General features: G+C 46.7%; 2 protein-coding genes across 5 annotated transcripts in view; both read left to right on the top strand.

Annotated features, from left to right (window-relative positions):
* Window positions 1-37: 37 nt before the first annotated feature.
* LOC114802022 (protein moonraker-like) lies at window positions 38-17602 on the top strand. 3 transcript variants are annotated; one of them, XM_029000620.1, is made up of 18 exons: window positions 38-414; window positions 1024-1314; window positions 1436-1676; window positions 1882-1991; window positions 2401-2463; window positions 2543-2761; window positions 3568-3745; window positions 4261-4442; window positions 5181-5311; window positions 5451-5600; window positions 6383-6472; window positions 6776-6863; window positions 7007-7078; window positions 7368-7508; window positions 7813-7894; window positions 8209-8326; window positions 15681-15799; window positions 17059-17602. In XM_029000620.1, the coding sequence occupies exons 1-18, from the start codon at window positions 307-309 to the stop codon at window positions 17073-17075; spliced, it is 2400 nt and encodes a 799-aa protein (XP_028856453.1). In that variant the 5' UTR covers window positions 38-306; the 3' UTR covers window positions 17076-17602. The 3 variants fall into 3 exon arrangements, with proteins under 3 accessions (XP_028856453.1, XP_028856451.1, XP_028856452.1); XM_029000618.1 differs by having other exon boundaries at window positions 15681-15887; XM_029000619.1 differs by lacking the exon at window positions 7007-7078 and having other exon boundaries at window positions 15681-15887.
* Window positions 17603-20139: 2537 nt separating this feature from the next.
* The window catches only part of pitpnm3 (PITPNM family member 3), a 58716-nt gene continuing 58210 nt past the window's right edge, over window positions 20140-20645 (top strand). The window contains exon 1 of one of the 2 annotated variants that reach the window (XM_029000578.1): window positions 20140-20267. In XM_029000578.1, the coding sequence (XP_028856411.1) occupies window positions 20243-20267 (25 nt within the window). In that variant the 5' untranslated portion in view covers window positions 20140-20242. Of the gene's footprint in view, window positions 20306-20645 lie in introns of both variants that reach the window. The other variant, XM_029000579.1, reaches the window with a different exon arrangement.

The raw sequence follows: 20645 nt of genomic DNA, 5'->3' as shown, positions 1-20645 counted from the left end.
CTGGAGCGCCGGCCCGTGGAGCGATACACCCCTCTGTCGCCGGGAGCAGAAGAAGGAACCTTCCGACGATGTTGTCATGGCGGCGCTTTTAAACTGACGGACCGCGTTATTTCGGCGTGTGTTTTACCCGAGGACCGCCTACAAACAGCGAATATATCGAACATATAAGTATATATATTTCCATAAGATGCACCGACGCTTTGGTCGACCGGGCGTCAACAGCTTGGATTTTATGGACACCACTCAGCAGTTCAGCTAGCGTTGCTAGCCTAGTATGCGGTAAATAGCGCCGACCTGACGGCAGCGATGACCGGCACGCTGCAGGCCAGACCCTCGGTGTCGCTTGTGGGGTCGAGTCAGCCGAAGCCCCCGCCGAGCCCAGCTGGTTCTGGCGCAGGAGCGTCCCGAACGCGGGTACCAGAACTCCCACACAGAACAGCTGCTTAGTTTGGTTTAAACGGACGACGAGCATCGGCCTTATTAATACACATTTAATACACGATATTTATATTGTATTCGATATTTATATTATATTTTGGTCCTTTCGGTTCTCCCTGTGTGTGAATTGTTCTGCAGATGCACGTCCTGTAGTAGTAGTTTTGTGTCATTGTTGCTGTCTCTGGAGCTTAAAGTATTTTGCTGGACTGAGAGCATTCATCAGGGTTACTCTTACAAGACACTCTATTCCAGAGCGACTTACAGACAGTAGTTACAGGGACAGTCCCCCCCCTGGAGACACTCAGGGTTAAGTGTCTTGCTCAGGGACACAATGTTAGTACCTGGGTCTTCTGGTTCATAGGCGAGTGTGTTACCCACCAGGCTACTAAGACCCAGGGTTTTCACATTTTATATACAGGTCTCGGTCCAAGTCGGAGAAGAGCGACACATTTTAATGTAACCCAGAAGTGATAATGATTCAGACTGGCCCACACCAAATAAAAGGCTTACGGTTTTGGTAGTGACCTCAGATTTAGAAGGCTGACGTGTAGCTCTGTATAATTATTTAAACCATTTTAATTACAGCTGCTGTTTAATGAAGCCATGCCAGCAAGCGCCTCCAATCGTGCCACCAACGTGGCGCCGCCAGCCCCCATCGTGATTGAGAAGCTGCGTCCGCAGGCGCAGGAGCAGTCGGGTGTGTGGAGCAGAAGCAGCAGTTCTTTGCGTTTCTCTGTGCTGTCAGAGGAGCGGCTGCAGGTTGCCGTCAGACTCGCGAAGAGAGACCTTCACAGGAAACGGCAGGAATCCATCACCCGTACCCCTTTCAAGCATGAAGGGAGCCCGCAGAAAAATATCAGCACCGACCTCGATCAGGTAAAACGTTCCCCTTGGGCTCCATGTTATTGTGAGAGTTGATTTTTTTTGCTAACATTAATAAATTTATTTTCTGTGCAACTGGTTTCTAATATTTTATTATTTGAACCATGGTTTGAAGCGTCCTGACCCTAAAACACAGCAGAATGTCCAAACGAAACGACTTGTGACTGAGTCAGGAGCTGAGGTGCTGGTGTACACCCCTCAAAAGCACCCCAAACCCTCCAGACCCAAGTTTGGACAGTCTCCCCCCACCCGTGACCCTGGACCCAAACCCAGCTGTCGGCTCAGCCAGGAGGTCTGTAGGCTTCAGATGGAGCTGGCCACTTACGTCCATCGCGTTGAAACGCTGGGCCAGAGAAGTATGTGTACATGCCATGGCTGATTAGTGGTGGGACAGAAAGTGTACCGACTACAGTACCATTTCAACTGTGCGTCTAGATAATGATCCTTTTCCTGCTTCATTTTAGATTGAATGTAATAATGTAATCAATCAATAATAATTATGGGTCAAGTAATTTGGTGACTTGTCACCTGCTAATGTGTTGGATAAATTTTGGTCTGAAGAACGGTTTGAGGAGGAGCCTCTGGAACCAGATGAGCAGCGAAGAATGGAGGTCCGACGTCAGGAGCAGGCTACGCGCTCTGCACGCATTATCTACGTCTTGCAGCAACAGGTCTGTCGTCATCCTGATAAATACAGGGTGGGCCATTTATATGGATACACCTAAATAAAATGGGAATGGTTGGTGATATTAACGCCCTGTTTGTGACACATTAGTATATGTGAGGGGGCAAACTTTTCAAGATGGGTGGTGACCATAGTGGCCATTTTGAAGTCAGCCATTGGATCCAACTTTTGGGAAGAGGGTCATGTGACACATCAAATTTATTGGTAATTGGTTTTAATGTAACTTTATTCTTTCATGAGTTATTTACAAGTTTCTGACCACTTATAAAATGTGTTCAATGTCATAATAAAACCATTCCCATTTTATTAAGGTGTATCCATATAAATGGCCCACCCTATATTTATTGCTGTATATGAAGCTATTTTCCCCAGTGTTTACATTTCTCGGCATCAAGGTGAGAGACATTCAGGAGGAATTGGAGGAGCTACACTCGCACAATGTGAAACGCACAAAGAAGGTAGGTAACAAGTGAACAATTCCCTAATCTGACGAAGGCCATTTGTATGTCTGTAATGTACTGGGGTACCCCATTCTAGACCAGGGCCATGGACCGACTGGCTGCTGCCCACAGAGGTGCAGTAAGAGCCGTGCAGGTCTTTGCCAAACAGCTGTCCGACCCGGAGGGCAGGGTTCCTGCCCATTATAAAGACCTCGGACAGCTGATTCGCCAGCTCTCCCTCTGCTCCGCAAAGGTGGAGGTGGGACAGGGGTCGGCGGTTCCTGAGGCAATCCTAGACATCCTTCAGAAGCTGGAGGTCAGTCTTTTACAATTCAAATCTTTTTTTTTTTTTTTTTTTTTATTACTGTGTGTTCAGTTGATTTCTCAAGGTTGAATTGACCAGATAGTTTGCAGAGCCTTGACCTTCATTTTCTTACATCATTCTAAAAGTTGCACCATAGCAGAGCTGTCAAGAATGTAGGAGATCTTTTTCTTAGAGGATAAATAACTCCTCAAAAATCACACAAACAAACAATAGATATCCCAATGAATGTTTCATTCATGAAGAATGTTAGTTCTCATGCCACAGGTTTTAGATTTTCCAATTCCTTACTGATTCCTTGGTTGACGTGACTCTGCACTTTGGATTTCTCTGACGTTGAACCATCTTTAATTTTAGAATTTTGGCAGGCCACCACAGGTTCTGTGCCAAAATTTCTGGAGCTGCTTTGGATCCACCTGTCCATGCACTTTGGTTAATGAGCTTAGTTTGGCCAAAGTGTTTGACCTTCACCTTCATTTATTGAGTTGTCATGCTGCCCACAGCTCAGATGAAGTGAAAGCGAAGTGATTGCCATTGTGAAACACAGCACACGGTGCACACAACGAAACTTGTCCTCTGCTTTTAACGTGTCGAACCAGTTACGGGTCCGCTTCCTTACCTGTTAGGCCACAGTAGATGTATGATAAATGTATGGATTTAGTTGCTCAGTGCCTGTGTTTGGTCATTAGTTTTGAAGAGTCATCCAGAATTTTCACAGTGGTCTGCTTCTTTATGATTTGTGTCATTTAGGGCTTTCATTAGCAGAGTTTCATCTCCGTGATCCCTTCTTTCCTCCACAGAATCTGGACTCCGCTCTCCGTAAACAGGAGAGCTTGAAGAAGAGAGAAGGGAGGGTGAGCTCTCCGGTCCGGCAGAAGTCTCCTGGACAAAGGTCTCACGGCATCCCACATGGCTGGCCTTCCAAGGCCCAGGCCCCTAGAAAAGCAGCAGCAGCAGCTCACCATAAGAAGCCCTCTGGTTTGTAATGTCTGCCGCATTAGATTTTGCATTTATCTGCTTAAAGTTTATTCATTATGCTCATTCAGTCATGGGCTTTCTTCCATTGACTAATCAGTGTTTAATGTCAACTGTGGGTTATTAAAATGTACACCACAGTCGGCTGAGATTAGACACCCCGGCCGTGTGGGAAATGCCCCCTTGGAAGAATCCAATTTCATGCTAGAACAGCAGAGTGTGAACAAGGCGTTCAGATGCTGCTGCTTTGTTTACTTCCTCATTTAGAGGGAGTGAAGTGTCTGTGCTCGCCTGTGTTAGGTTGGAAAGTGCAGGAAGCTTATGTGTACTGGGCCCATGAATGGGACAGCAGTGCGGTGCAGAGGAACATGTTAGAGGACAAATATCTTTCTCATTGTGCAGAACATGGAACCAGGTTGTGGGTCTCAGACGACAAGTCCTTACAAGGAGAAATCCATGCTCTTGTCAGTAGGCTTTCCTGTGGTGCCGGGGAATGAAAAAATGATCTTCCTCTGCAGGGCCACCGTGGAGCAGGAGGCCGACCAGCCATCAGCTCAGCAGGTGGGGAAACACCAGCCCAGAACGGGCAGCACTGCTGAGGGCACGGCTGCAGGGTGTCCTCAGGATGGGGGAGCAGAGCGGTCAGTCTGGGTCAAAACCAACCGTCCGCACAGCTGAACACATTCCGGACAAGAGCAAGGTAGGAATGTACCTGAAGATGAAGCTGTGATCCCTTTATCGGTCTCATGATACAATTACGATTATCAACGCATTTCTACATTAATTCACATTATGTTTCAAATCAGTCCGTGAGGTGAGATTTAAGGCCTCGTTCACACGGACGTCTGAACCAGGCGTTTTTCTGCCGTTCGTGGTGTCAGGTGAGCAATTTCATGCTATCACATGAAATTCGAAGCAACCAAACGGGTGTTCAGTACCAGCGTTTGGTCTGCTGCACATTCGGATGGTGCTAAGTTAACGCTGCATGCAGCGTTTTCTTGCCGTCGATTTCTACCGTAATCCCGACGAGCTTTATGCACATCATGCACACACCAGTGAAACGGCAAACGAACACCGCTACAAGGCCGTATGGTGTTCAGAGGGTGTTCATTTCAAACATCCGTGTGGACGATTCCGAATTTCTACCCGGAGGAGAAATGTTTGTACTCAGATCAGCCACGGCACCTGCAATACTTTTAACTAGAATATTTATACTGACGCCAGAAAATCACCAAGCAACATCATCTGCACATCGTCCGCATTACAATGCATCGATTATGAGATTAAATTTAACAGCCCCATTAGAAAGAGTGTAGGTCTTAAGAATGTGAATGATTAGTTATGATCTGTGTATAACTGAAGAATGATTTCAAGCATCCTGCTCATTTTTTAATAAAGTGGCCAGATAGTTTGTACAAGCGGTCTCTGTGTCTTGCAGTGTATGCAGGCTCGGGAAACTGGGTTCCAGCAGTCCACAGTCTCCTCCAGACTGCGGGAGAGTCAGATGCAGCAGAAAGAGCCGACTGTGCCCTGGATACCCACCTCCCCTCACTCTCCTCCTCTGCAGAGGTTCATCCCAACTGCACCTCCAGCATTAACACATGTCAACACCTAGATGGAGTGATAAAATGAGCCTCTCTGCTGGGTTCCTATGTGGTTTGTGTTGAAAGTGTGTATCGGTGCACCTCCTCTTCTTTTTGCGCCGCAGGCCCATATCAAAGAGGCCTGAGCCCAGGTGCCTCTTTTCTCCTTTGAAAAACGTCCCGGACCCCGCTGAGCAGCAAGCCAAAGCCCGGCCTGTGTCAGATCGCGAGCCAGCCTACAATCAGAGGCACCAAGCCCACAAAGAGGCGCTCAGGTCTGTCACATTCTTCAAAGGCCAATTGAAGTCTTTCTGAAAGTCTGCAGGCCTGCAGCGCTCCTGCCGGACATCGTACCCATATATCGCCCTGAATCGTTCGGGTTCCGTTTATTTGTGAGAGATGGGTCCGATTGGCAAAGACAGATTAGGCGAGTCGCTGCCTTGGAAACAGGGCCTTAATGGCTTTTCCTCAGTAGAGTAATTAATTCTTTTAAATCCCCTGTCAAGCTCCATTTTTGGCCAGCGGCAGGCTCTATGCCGCTTCCAGTTCAGCATTAATCTCCACTAAAATTCATGAAGAATTGTTTTCATTTATTTCTGACTGACAGAGTGTTTCTGCAACATTTAATTTCTTTAATGCATTAAAATAACAAACACCTCAAATCTAATACTTTTTTCCCTGAAATGCAGTCACTGGCCACTTTATTAGGCATAGTTTTGATTATGTGATTTACTCTTGGCAAACACCACATTTCCTGGATTTCATATCATAGCCCTAACAACATCAATTTAATTTTGTATAGCCAAAAATCACAAACAGTTTGTCTCAATGAGATTTACAGTCACTAAAGATGACGCTCCTCACACTTAGACACTCTAGACACAAGGAAAAGCTCACATGGACAAAAAAAAAGGAAGATACCTTGATAAGCAGTAGCTCAGAGCGTGCAATGGGCATCACTGCAGTGTTACACTGGGTTGACAAAAGTCATGAATTATAGTGGATATTGTCGCACCTTGCCTCTTTAAATAAACAAGAATTTATTTTTATTTCCCAGGCAAGCGTGGCTTGACAAGGTTACTACAAAACATCTGAGAGAGCTCAGCCAGCTGAGTAATGAGGAGACCGAGAGGATTCAGAGGCTCAGGTGAGACCGCCCCCTGATCCCCGTGCCTTTCAGCCCCCCGGACCTCCAACAGTGATCTGAGCCAGACACCTGCCAACAAAGAGTTTCACATTTCAGGACTTCAAGGTTGTCTTTAGTTTGAAAATGCCATGCTAGCACAGTTAAAGGCATTTCAAAGTCCAGGAAATTCTGTTTCTTTACAATGAACTTTAGAATTGCATTCACATCTGATCATTTGCTTTTCAGGCAAACGAACAGCTCTGTGTTATTCCATCGTGAGCATATTACTGTTTAAAGCATGCTGCTTCTGTGTGCGTTTTGCAGGTCTGAGGTGGGCTTGCCCACTCAGTGGGCTGAGAAAGCTGAACAGGCTGCCAGAGAGAGAATCCAGCCCCTTCTGGACCAGGCCGAGGTAAACCTGACTCAGTAATAACTCTCTTGTCATAATTGAGTTTTAGACTGAGGAAGATTACTTGTGACTTGATTTTCTCTGCATGAGTCATGTAATCTCCTGTCTGTAACGAAGTGGGTAAAGTGGGTCTCTGTGCTCTGCAGAAGCTGGGCGGGGTGTGGGACAGGAAAGGCGTTTCCCTGAGGCATGGTCTGTCTGAGCAGGCCACAGATGGAGTGAGTGAGGCCGTCTTCAGCAGACTGATCAATATCGAGCTGGAAGAGCGCATCCGCTGCAGCTCTGCTGTATTAATGGTGTTCTGCTCGCTGATAGGATGTTGATCTTGAGAATACTGACAGTAACAGTCTCTGGGGGATGAAATCAATACCCTGTCTTTTTATCTTAAATATAACTATATATAACTATAGCTATAACTTATTGTAGACTGAAAAAACCCAGAGTATAAGTAATGGGATGGGTTGGGGAAAGTAGACCGTTTTGACATCTGTGTGTGTTTGTCTTTAGACTATGGCCAGTGCAGACCTGCTGAGCGAGGCTGCTCTGGAGGACCTGCTGCCGGACAGGTCCGAGGCAGACGGTCAGCCCCTGAGACACTTGCAGGCCACTACGCTGGAGAGCATGCTGTTGCGCATGGAGGAGATGGAGGTCCATTGTGTTTTTTTATACACACACACACACACACACACACACACACTATTATTCTATTATTTCTGTTTAAAGTACAGCATGTCTTCATTGGTAAATGTATTTTCTGTGAGAGGACTTCAATAATATGTCCTTTACCACATGGGCACAAAATATCACATATATAATTGTATAACAAATTTTTGTGCCATTTATGTTCTTGTTTGCTCCACAATAAGAAATCACACGTGAATAACACTGCAAATGATCCATTAGGTGACAATAACATTGCGTTTTTTTTGTTTCTTGTGGTCCTCGTGAGTAGAAAGACCAGGAGTTGGTACGAAGGCGCTTTGCTCACATCTCGTACTCAGACCCTCTTTACTGGGAGAAGGCCAAGGACAGAGGTGAGTCGGCCAAAAGACTTGTCTTGAATAATTGCAGATATTGATAAATGGTGCCACCTCCCAGCTGCGCTTTTGATCTGGGAACTTTGCTTTGCTGATGCAGCCATCGGCTCATTTTTAGGCTTGGCCACTCTGGTGCCTGGTGACGGGGCCTTCGCTGAGAAGGGGCGTTATGAATGATGTTGAATTAAATTATGTTTCGTCTGCACCACTGTTCTGTCCATTCTTGTTTTCTCATGGTTTCTAAATGATCGTGTTGCATGTCCTGTAGGTGGCAGTAATGGAATAGACTTAATGTTCTCTCCTTCTCTCAGGTTTGCAGAAGGCAGTGGTGGAGACTCCTGGTTCTCCGAAGCCCATCAGACTCACCAAGCCGGCAGTGAGGCAGACTGGCACAGCAGACATTGTTTTGCAGAGTCCAGTGGAGACTGGGTAAGACCCTTATGAATGCACGACCACTTCACCTCTTATCATCTCTGAAAGTGTAACCATATTTACTCTACTTGTTCAGCATAAAATTGACAACATTCAGTAAATATGGCTGCTTTATTAGGTGGTACATGTTCTGTTATTTGGTACTAGGAGCAGTCAAAAAGCAAAAACGCAAAAATGAGTTGAACATTTCCTCTCAAATCCATAAGCTCACAGGCATTTTTAAGCAGTGGTGGAATGACTTGGCAAAATCGCACGTGGCCTGTGTGAAGCCTGGCATGGAGGAGTGTAATGAGACCAGTCCTTAGAATTTGAGTGGCTTCATTAAATTGACGTCCTTGGAAAGCCTTAAAAATGTATAAAAAAAAAAAAACTTGACTCCAAATACATAATAATATGACTCCAAAATAAAAATGAGCTGAGAAGCTCTGCTGGCACACGGTGCGACCGGGAGGGTTTAAACAGCCTGTGCCCGTTCTGGTGCCTGCAGTCGGCTCTGCCAAGAGAGATGGCCTCTTACATGGACCAGAGCCTGGTTGCAGCTGCCGTTTTCCCCCCTCTTCACTTTAATGAGAACAGGAAGAGAGGGGCGCCTGGACGAGGAAAGCTGTTAAAAGTTGGGGGGCCACATCATTGAGATGGAACCGATTCAGCAGGCGCCATTTAAGAAACGAGAGCCGCTCCCCTTCCTTGACAGCCAGGGCTGTCTTATCTATTTTCTACATTGTGATGCCACTGCCTCTGTCTCAAAGCCAAATTATAAGGTCAGCAGCTCAGGAGATGTGGGCGTGCTGAGTCAGGGAAGTGAGAAGCCTGCGTTTCAGCCTCTCTCTTCTCCCGATACCCGTTTCAACTCTTGGGCTCTGCCCTGAAAACTAATAGCCCGGTTCTTCCTTCTCACTGATTCTGTCCTGTTTCTGACAGAAATCTGACAGACAGGAGCGAGAAATTCATATAGCAGAGCCTTCATGGTCAGGCAGTACACTGAGATCACACCGTTTAACATTCATATTGTCATCCAAATTGTGTTTTCTGTCAGAAGTTCAAATCAGAACAACCCAAAACTACTGTCATATTTTACATTTGAATTTTAGAATGTTGTGACGTCAACTAGGCCTAGTTGGATTAAAAAAACCAAAAAACTCCTGAATAATGCCAGGATAGTTTAGTGAATCTGAAACAGATTGAGTCACGATGGGGGAAGAAAAGGAGATTGCTGCACATAGAAGAAAAACGTGGACATCTTGAAGCCACTGATTTCAGCTCCTTGATTTACTATATTTTTGTTCCACCTGCCAGTGACGCGGCAACGTGAAAGATTCTTATAGGAAGATATTTCCATACCTTTACAACCCGCTGCAGTTCATTAATCTTCCTCTTCATTGACATGTTGTTTGTTCTCCTCCGCTCATCTCTGAGGGACACCATCTGCCTCAAGCTGTGGGGGGGACTGGGACGTTTTTCACCTCACAGAGACTCACCTGTGGCTCTGTGCTTTTCTAGTTCAGCTCCGAGGCTGCCTGCTGTCCAGCCGTTTGGCCCTGCCTCTCGTTCCCGTATTCCTGGATACGCGGTCAGGCGGCAGTTGATTAAATTCAGTTTGAAGCTACAAGACTTCATGTCACTTCAATGATGCTCCCTTGTTGACGGAAGCTTTCAGACGACGCCTCGGTGGCCCAGTTCTCAGACGCTGGCTGTCTTTGCTGCAGGGGAGCATGGACTCGTCATGACAGCTTTTTTATGCGTTTCTTCACCCTCCTGGTGGCTCTTATTCAGCTATAAACCCTTATTAGCTGGGATGGCCATTTAATACCTTTTACATTATTGAGCAGCAGCTGGATACGGCAGTCGGGGCAGTTCAGTTCAGTGCTTGATCTGCACGCTTGTAGAGTCTGTGAAAGATTACAGTCTGATATCAGTGCGTTTGCATGAGATGGGAAGAGTAGCTTTTGTACGAAATTAACATGTTTTAATTCAAATGAATTTAGTTTTTAATTTAATTAATATTCATCATGGGGATTCAACACATCACCTTGCGCAACTGATTGTGAAAGGAGCTGAAAGCTACTGCTGCTGCTCGCAGGGTTGGGGAGTAGGTGGGGCTTTTTGGGAAAGGGATATTGGGCCCAGCTGCTGATTGAGAGCCCTGTAACAGTATTCTGAATTTAATTACCCGTGTTTATCTGCGGAGAACCCTGAGGTATGTAAAATCCCAAACAATGACATGCACCACAAGGATCTGTCCCTTTTTTAAAGTCCCCCCACACTTAGATTATTTCTTAGAGCCGGTAAGGCATAATGGCTGCTTTGGTTCTTGGGCACCATTAGGCTGTAAAAGGCCATGGAGTTTGCAGCAACACAAGCCCCTAAATCATCTGAGGTTGGTGATGAAATTCGGTGGAAATGTTAGCTTCCCTCTCTGGCACTCTCTGATTATCGGATGCGCGGGTAGTCAAGTGTCATTTCACATAGCGAAAACAAGCCCATTTCTGGCACACAGATGAGCTTTTTGTTCTCTGCACGCATCAGTGTACACTTTTATAGAGACAACGAAATGAAATTGGCATCATTGTTGAGCTACCGAATGTTTTCCTTCTGAAATCCTGTAGGACTACACCGGAGGAGAATCTGTTATTTGGCTAATCACTGTTGAGTGGTGTACTATAATGTCACTTAAATTGCTCTGTGTAATTTACTTACAGATATTAGCATAACCTGTGAAACAAATTAATACACCTCACATCTCACTTGGTGGGTGTAGCCTAGTGAGTTACACACTCGCCTATGAACCAGAAGACCCAGGTACTAACATTGTGTCCCTGAGCAAGACACTTAACCCTGAGTGTCTCCAGGGGAGGACTGTCCCTGTAACTACTGATTGTAAGTCTCTCTGGATAAGGGCGTCTGGTAAATGTAAATGTACTTGTAATATTTATTATTGGATTGGTTGCACTGACAGATTGAGATTCTGGTGCATCTAAAAATACGTGAAAACTGTAGAAAAAGGTGAATTGTGGTCAAGTCTTCAGTGCGTAAATGAAGTCAGACATTTCTGGTACATAATATGCTAGTAATTTGAAATACTGGACTCCCGAGTTAAAAAGGGGAGGAGCCTGTAGTGAAAGTGAAGTGATTGTCATTGTGATACACAGCACAGCACACGGCGACACAACGAAATGTGTCCTCTGCTTTTAACCATCACCATTGGTGAGCAGTGGGCAGCCATGACAGGCGCCCGGGCAGCAGTGTGTGGGGACGGTGCTTTGCTCAGTGGCACCTTGACGGATCGGGATTTGAACCGGCAACCTTCTGATTACGGGGCCGCTTCCTTCCATTTCTCTCCTGTAGGCATTATTGACTGCTCTCACACACCCTCCATCCACATTCTTGACTGTTTAATCCCCTCCTGTCAATATGTAACACGCCCCGGTGTAATGCAGCGTCCATCTCCTCCTCTGTTCATCCATTTTGCTCCGTTCTCTATTCTCCTAACACACCTTGTACACAAATATGACCACGCCCACTACCAACACCACAATGCAGGTTCGATTGTGCTCTTGTGCAGCATGCTGTGATGAGGCTGCGGGGAGTATAGAGAAGAACTCTCTCCATGGCTAGAGAGGCGGGGGGTGACCTCAAATGACCGCAAAGTGCTGAAACAGATCAGTGATGAGTTCCGAGGTGTTTGGGCGCAGTGTGGGCGCCCCTCTGGCCTTTCATCCTTCTTTTGCCCTGTGTCCATGTCCATGTGCTCTACCTGCTGTAAGCTCCTTTTCTTCTTTGGACCCATCATTCTCAGAGCAAGACCCCGTGCTCCCCGGGCTGGAAACTTTATTTATTTGGAGCGGTAGGATATGAACAGGACATCAACACAAGCTCACTACCCACCCTACAGAGCAGCGCTAAAAACCCCCGAAACGCGTCTCCCGTCTGCACTAATGAATGGGGGTGCGCCGCCATCGCGCACGTGCTGCTTTTTGTCCTCGCCAATGCGCAGCCATCTGCTTTTTCAGGCTATTGATCCCCGCGCTCTTCTCCCGGTTCCTGAATCGCCCCCCCGCCGTCTACCGTGCAGATTCCAGCCTCGGCAAGTGGGGCTTCAGTTCCGCGCCGCCGTGCTTTGATAAGCTCCATATGGAGCTCAGCCTTTTGCGAGAAGCCTGTTTCCTTAGTGATGAACTCCGCCGCCGAATCGCAGAGGAAGAGGAAGCTGAAAACAAACTTGAAAGATCTGCGCGCCGCTCTCCCCAGACAGATTTATGCTGAGGACCGCTCGTACATTAGAGTATGTTCGCATTTTCAGGTGTGCGGTGACAGCTTGCGCCCAGCTGCGCGAGTTTGAGGTTAAACAGGCCTGGGCGCAATGATGGACCTTCTGTCTGCTGACACTCAGACAGACTGCAAGGTCACTGTTGTGCACCAGTGATAGTGGCGGGGGCGGGAGCCAGTGGTGGCCTAGCGGTTAAGGAAGCGGCCCCATAATCAGAAGGTTGCCGGTTCGAATCCTGATCCGCTGAGGTGCCACTGAGCAAAGCACCGTTCCCACACACTGCTCCCCGGGCGCCTGTCACGGCTGCCCACTGCTCACTCAGGGTGATGGGTTAAAAGCAGAGGACACATTTCACTGTGTGCACCGTGTGCTGTGCATCACAATGACAATCACTTTCTCACTTTATGAACTGTTCTGCGGTCCAGTTTATAGGCCTACCTTGAACTGGACAGCACATTGTTATAATTTAGTAAAAGGGTACTTATCATTAAAGTATTATTGGTATAATTGTCCACTAATGTCACAATCACTAGTTCACCCATCGGAAACGTTAAAGCGCCGATAATCTGCGTGTTGGTGTTGGCCGTGGTCGCAAGATCTATTAGTAAGGGGTATTAGGACAGTAGAAAACGAGGAGAAAGGGAAGAATGATGTTCCAGAACGAAGACGTAGGGATTGTGAGAGCAGCCAGTCACGCCTACAGTCTCCGGCACCTTTCTAAATTTTGGTTGAGTGCGTAGTTAGTTCCTCCTCCTCCATTATTATTCTTCTCAAACTGTTACTATAACGATTTATTGTTCTGTCAAGCTGTAGAGTTCGGAAGACTACTTGATGCTGGTCTTATCTGCTTTACATTCCCTTTATTATTTATTAGGCGGCTACGGTGCCGCCCTGAAGTGTATCTGAATCCGTGGATGGCTGCAGGTGGCTGTAGGCTGTAGCACATTGCTCTCCGTGGGGGACAAAAGGGTTCGTGTCGTGTTCCCATCATTTTTCAATGGAGATGAAACCATGAGCCCATATATACTAAGATAATTATCTGTGGTTTCTGTTGCAGGTCATAGTGCCCGGAGCGGCAGGGTCCAGACGGTTCAGGGGTGGGCAGCTGTTCGTATTGGGTGGGTTGCTGGTCCGTTCGCTCCTCTATAAATAGCCGCAGCGATTGCTGCGAGTGCATCGCTGCTGTTTCCCTCGCAGAAAGAATAACAGGCACCCTGCTGGCCAGCTGAGCCTCTGCCCGCCCAGGGCACAGCGGTTTGGCAAAAATAAGACTCTGTCGAGTCTCTGTGGCGACTTGAGTTGATTGTTGGGTCCAGTTGAGAGGGCGTCCATCCCAAAATTGTTCAGTCCTGACTAGGGCTGCAACAACGAATCGATTAAAATCGATTACTAAAAGAGTTGGCAACGAATTTCCTAATCGATTCGTTATGTCGCGCGACGCGGAGACGTTTGATTATTTAAAAAAAAAAACTTTATTTGAGCGCGGAGCGGAGTGAACACACTCGGTCTCTCTCGCGCACAGATGCTAGCAGAGTTTGGCGCCTCATAGACAGCGCGGAGCAAAAAACCCGCGGAGGTAGAGGACAGATACATGGCGGAGGCGGAGAAATCTGCGCGAAAGTATGCAAAAGCGACATGGCACGGCACGGGAGCACCTCGCCGCGGAGGAGAACTAGACGGGGACTTACAGCGCCACCTACAGGTGTGGAGGGGGGATGAAACAGCGTTCGGACTGTTCTCTGCGTCTCCGCGTGGACGACTCGCCTATTGTGTCCCTGAGCAAGACACTTAACCCTAAGTTGCTCCAGGGGGACTGTCCCTGTAAGTACTGATTATCGCTCTGGATAATGGCGTCTGATAAATGCTGTAAATATAAATGTTAACCCGTCATCCAGCTTGACAGGCATGACAAGTTAGCGTTAGCGCGTTAATAACAGTAGTAAAGCAGGGGTGCTATAAGTTACTTTGCATTAAAAGACAAAAGACATGTTTTTATTCACTAGCCTTTTTTGGACCATTCATTTTTCAATCTGTTGTCATGTATAGCTACACTGCAAAAAAAAGCTTTTCTTACCTAGTAATTTTGTCTCGTTTCCAGTCCAAATATCTAAAAAATCTTAAATCAAGATTACTAGACAAGAAAAACGGCATGAGAAAATTAAGTGATACTTAAAACTTCTGTTTGAGATTATATCTCATCAAGATTAGCTTTCTTACCCCATTGGCAGATAATTTTGCTTGTTTTAAACAATCACTTAATTTTGAGATGTTTTATCAGAAAACAAGACATCATTTCTTATGCTATTTCATGTGTCTAGTAATTGATTTAAGATTTTTTAGAGATTTGGACTGAAAGCAGTACAAAACTACTAAGTTAGAAAAACATTTGTGTGTGCATCTGCGAGTGTGTAGAGAACAAGTTCTGACATTCAAACAAATCCTGTTAAATTTTCTGATTTGTATTGTTCTTTATTTTTTTTTATAAATTATTTATCGTTCTGGCAGCTCAGATGGCACTTTATTTAAAAAAAAAAAGTCTATATTTGGCAGATGTAAAGCATACATGTGTATTTTTTTTGTGTTAGTCAATTTTTATTATATTTTATTATTATTATAACAGCTCAAGGAGCAACATGTTTGTGCACTTTCTAAAGATTTTGGTTCTGTTTTTGAATAAAGAGATGGAAATGAATTCTTCTTCTTTTTTTTTTATATCCGATTCAACGATTAATAAAAAAAATCGACAGATTAATCGATTATTTAAAAAATCGTTAGTTGCAGCCCTAGTCCTGACATACTGGACCTCAAACATCTCTCTCCCGGGTGAATGAGTAACATGAAGTGAAAGTGAAGTGGTTGTCATTGTGAAACACTGCAGCACAGCACACGGTGGCACAACGCCCAGGGAGCAGTGTGTCGGGACGGTGCTTTTCTCAGTGGCATCTCCATGGCATCATGGCAGCTCGGGATTCAAACTGGCAACCTTCTGATTAAGAGTCCGCTAGGACACCACTGCCCCACTGGCTTGGCAGGTTTAAATCAAAGCCTAAACTCAACCTCCATGGTCTTGTTTCATCTCTGCAGAGTTCCGTCTGAGACTTCGGAAGACGCCTCCCCATCGAGACAACACAGATTCTCCGGCGGGGCGGAGAGTTCCGGAAAGGTCCGTCTCACCCTGCCAGTCAGCACTGCGAGGAGCATCCGTAAGTACAGGGACGTCCACGACTCCTACCTGCGCCTGGTGTCGCACGAGGCTGTGGGACGCTTCGATCCCTGGTCCATTGCGGAGAGGTGAGAATCACACAATAGGGCCCATATTGAATTCATCCAGGCAACTTCCGGAAGAAAAGAAAAGGCCTGCAAAAGCTGATGGAACTGGCAATTCTTTTTTTTTTTTTTTTTTTTTTCTCACATGTTTCTGCACCTTCTCTCTTTTTTCTAGATGTAAATATCTGAGCGGAGCTGTGGATATATATATGCCGGTCTGTCGTGCTTTTTTTTTTTTTCCGGGACCCCGCGTCCGTCCACCGCCCCCGTGGGCTCATGCACCAAACTATTTGCATATTCAGCTGAATGTTGGCGTTGCCGCAGTGCAGAGCATGATACTCTGGCCCCTCACCCCTCCTTGGCTTTGATGAATTTCCGGCCGGCGTTCGGATTTTAAAATTGAAAATAAGCTTTTGCGGCTGCATCTGCTGCCGGTCTCAGCGGTGCATTAAGGTCTCACTCGGGAGTTTCGCCACTTCGCTTGCCGCTGGGCTGTGTGGGAGTGCGAGCTGCAGGAGGAATGATTTGCAAATCATTTACGGAAAGAAAAGAAAAAAAAAAAAAAAACGGCTGCAGCCGCTCGTTGAGAGGGAACGGGCCCCGTTGCTGCCTCATTACACCCGCCGGACGGGGACTCTGAAAGAATAATGGTGCGAGAATGGTGCTTTTTCTTCATATTTCGAGAGCGGGTTAAAATGATGTGTTATTATTCCTTTTTTTTTTATATACATATATTTTTATTAGGGAGCAGACTGCCTCCAGGATTGACTTCGTTCAAAGTCGTGCACAATGCCAAAAGAAGGATTGGAAATGGCATGTGATGGTTCTCACCATGTGAAATGGGCCGTCTGTCACGTACGAGGCTGATATGCATCGAGGGGGTGGGATCTTTGATCTCTCGCCGGCTGCATGATGCTGTATATTGTCTGATTTTCTGTGATCATTCCGATAGTATGATGTTACAGGCTAAACTTATTTTCTTTAGGGATGTAAAAATGCAGTTTCAAGATTCAGATTAATACATTCATATTCAGTTTTTTCCTTTATGGATATGAATTTTTGTTATAAATACTGATATGATCCAACTGTAATGATCTATAATGAGGGTCAGTAAAAGGGGTTTTTGCTTTACATTCTGCTCTGTGCTTGATGATTGTCTTCTCTCTCTCTCTGTCCCACCATCGATCCTGTCCAGTTTGGCAGAGGAGCTGATGACCGAGGCACTGGCCGATGTGGCCGCAGAGTTCCAGGATGTTTGTGAAGAGTACACGGGGGCCGTCTTCACCACAGAGTTCATGCAGCCAGTCCAGTCGCCTTCTCAGTCCGTGTCGTAGCGGGACCGACTCTCTCAGGAATGCTAAAATTCTTGTCTGTAAAGGTGTGTGTATTGCACCTTTTTAAACTGCATAATAACTGCAGCACCAGACAAATGTCAAATGAACCTGTGATGTCGGGCAGCATCTGCACTAATGTTCTCGTTTGTACAGCAATTTTTAAAAATGTTTGCATAATCCTCATAAATGGTCATGTGTAGTTGGTCTTTTGCAGATTAGTTTCACAGTCAGCTTTATGCAACTAAAACTACTGTTTTTGTTTATCGTGTTTATGATATGTTGTATTTTTATATCGTCTGCAGAGGCGGAGAAGATCACGAATATAGCACATCACTTTTTCATGTGTCACAGTATGCATTTTCTCTGCTTTGTAAGCGATGTTTCCAAATAAAAAATGGAATTCCACCTTGGATGAATGTCGCACCGCCGCCCGCCGCCCGCCCTCTAGTCTGAGGCGGACGAGTGAAAGCAGAAAGACACGACTTGGCTCGCCGCGAGCGCATGTTTCAGCGCGGGTGGGATGGGACGGGGCCGTGCTGCCGTGGAGGATTAGTGGGAGCCTCGGGACCCACGGGGACACAGAAGAGAGGGGCAGCCAGATGTTGCGCCGGCTCTTCGGGGACCCGACTCCTGCTGAGCTCGAAAAAAGCTCTCTGCTGTCAACACACCGCTGCATGCTTACAGGTTGAACAGTTTCAATCTGCAAAGTGTCATAACCGTCTTTAAATGTGCCGTCATTTTCCTGCAGGAACCCCCCCTGCGTACTGACTGCCGCATCGTTCGCCGTCTCATTGGATGCAATTTATATGTGCTGTCACCGTCTGGAATATTGCAATATTGTCTGGGCGTAAAATATTTATATCTGCTCCTTAGCGCCTGGGGGTGGGCTGGTATTGCAGCTATTATTTTCCAAGGTGCATCAAATGTGCATCATCTTAGCTCAACAAGGTACGAACAGATTTGGAAGGGAATTCCTTTAAAAAAAAATAAAAATAGCCGCTGGTGCATTTTCGGAATATTCTGGGCCACTTGAGAAAACATTGCTCCGCCCTCCTCCATCTCATTAGAAGCTGTGTTATTTTTCATGCAGCCCTGGGATCGCCTTTGGCTCTATTAGCAGCGGTGCATTGCAGTGTCTTGAGAGATGTTTCGCGCCCACTCTAGCCCAGTGTCTCCTCGGTTCTCCTTCCCACACGGGTGCCTTTCGAAAGCAGGCGTGTCCACATGCGCAGGTTCTGTCCTTGGCGCTTTATGGATAGTAATGTCTATAATGGGAATAATACAGTTCAAATTTATTGAAATGGCCATCCAGGGTAATCAATGTTTTTCATCTATACGGCCGCCTCGATTCCCCAGCGGGCTGCTGCCGTCTTGCTGAAATTCTCCGCTCGGAAGTCTTTTGTCAGTGGCTTTCCTGACTGGTACGAATGGTGAGGTGCGGCCGTGTAGCGTGCCGGTTGTTCTTGACATTGCAGCGGGGATATCTGTGCTCCTGGCCTTTGACTTTTATCAATATTCATTTGATGGGTCGCTGTGCTGAGAATGGTTCCCAGCACAGTGTTGGTCTCATTCATCCTGTCTTTTAAACCAGCGGTAGAACAGAAAAAAAAAAGTGTGCTAAACAAGAATGCTCTGACACAAAAGCGGTGATGACTTTTAGAAATCAGCTCTGTTCTGGGTCGATATCTAGTTAAGTGTTGGAAAAGATAAGTATTTGTCTTGTTGATCATCTTACAGATGTAAAGAGGATTTTATTTTTGATGATGCCATTTTACTATAATTACAAATGAATTTTGCCTGGGTGTACGGAGGTAATAAAATTAATAATAATGTATTCTCGCTCAGCATGCTTTATTAAGTAGATTGATTATTGCTTGGGCTTGCTGATTTGATTGGTCAGCAGAAAGCGGCATAAAATGGTAATAACACTGTTATAGAGCCGTATATTTTATTACACATGAGGACAAATGGAACATTTTTTCAATATGCAATTAATCATTTTCTATGGAATTATCTTGGGTTACAAAGTCTCAGGCACTTAAGAGAAGGCTTGATTTTATGGCACTGCATAGAGTAGTGCGATTAATCACGCTGGTTTAACATTTAAAACGAATTGTGAAATCCACCTAAAGGCCGCCGCTGCTTCGGCGAGCTGGCTGCGGCTGAAACTGGGCGCCATTATTTATTCATCATCTGAAGCCTTGTAAACCAGGGGTGTGAAACTGCAGTCCTGCAGGGAGCTGGCCTTGCGTGGGTTTTAACTCTGGACCCACTTAACACACCTTGTCTGCACCTTTTCTTCCTCAGGTCACAGTGGGAGAAATCAGGAGTTCACACCATATAGTGCATCACCATGCACGTTAAAATGAAGGTTTTTGTCACTGTTATGCACAGCATTGGTGGCCTCGCGGGTAAGGAAACAGACCCATAATCAGAAGGTTGCCGGTTCGAATCTTGACTCGCCAAGTTGCCACTGGGCAAGGCACCGTCCCCACACACTCCTCCCCGGGCGCCTGTCATTAACTTGTCATGGTTAAAAGCAGAGGACACATTTCATTGTGTCACCGTGTGCTGTGCTGCTGTGTTTCACACTGACAATGACTTCACTTTTACTATCAAGGGGACCGCGGTGGCACCTTGGTGGTTCGGGATTTGAACCCACAACCCACTTCGTTAAACGCTCGGCCACCACAGATAGATTTGCCCTCTCATCACATCATCTGAGACCGACTTGAACCCGCGTCCTTGCGTGTCCGGGGGGTGACGCCGACCTCCCTGCGTGTCTGAGCAACATTTCCGCGGGAACGACGGTCTTGCATCAGCGTGGAAAGCTGCCGTTCGCCTCAGAGGGACGCGTCGACGCTCCGACGCGCCGACGCGCCGACGCGCCGCTGGAGGCGGTGTCGGGCCGGCGCGCGCCCCCCCACCCTCCCCGTCCAGCGCGCGTCCGCGTCGCCGCGGAGCGCGCCGCTCCACGAGGACGCAGGAGCGCCTCTCCGCGCCTCTGGGCGGGCGGGCGGAGCGGCGACGACGCGCGGGGTCCTCATGGAGAAGGAGACGCGGGGGAAAGGTGAGGCTGTGGCGGCATCTCCCCGGCACCGGTAACAGGTAGCGGAATTCGGCCAGCGTGGACTTTCAACGCTCAGTAGTTGGAGATCGACGGCGCGCAGTGATAGATAATCATGATGGTCGTCAGTCATATTCTGAGATGCACTAAGGTCAGCTGTCAGCTGTCAGTTTTCCCACCGTCCCTGCGTCAGGGGACTTTCTGCTCTCAGGCGCCGATATTGAGTGGCTTTAATTAGTTAATGATTTAACGTGTGAACACAGAAGCGGCGTTTTGTTGCGAGAAGCTCTTTAAATCGGTGGAATGTGTGGTGTGATTGAACGCAGGCTGGATTTATAGACCACTTGTTCCTTGGTGGACGTGGTCACTACTTTCAAAATC

Source organism: Denticeps clupeoides, chromosome 13 (genome assembly GCF_900700375.1).
Source record: "Denticeps clupeoides chromosome 13, fDenClu1.1, whole genome shotgun sequence".
Lineage (NCBI taxonomy): Eukaryota > Metazoa > Chordata > Actinopteri > Clupeiformes > Denticipitidae > Denticeps > Denticeps clupeoides.
The sequence above is the reverse complement of the archived record's forward strand: the minus strand, read 5'-3'. Positions and strand labels throughout refer to the sequence as shown.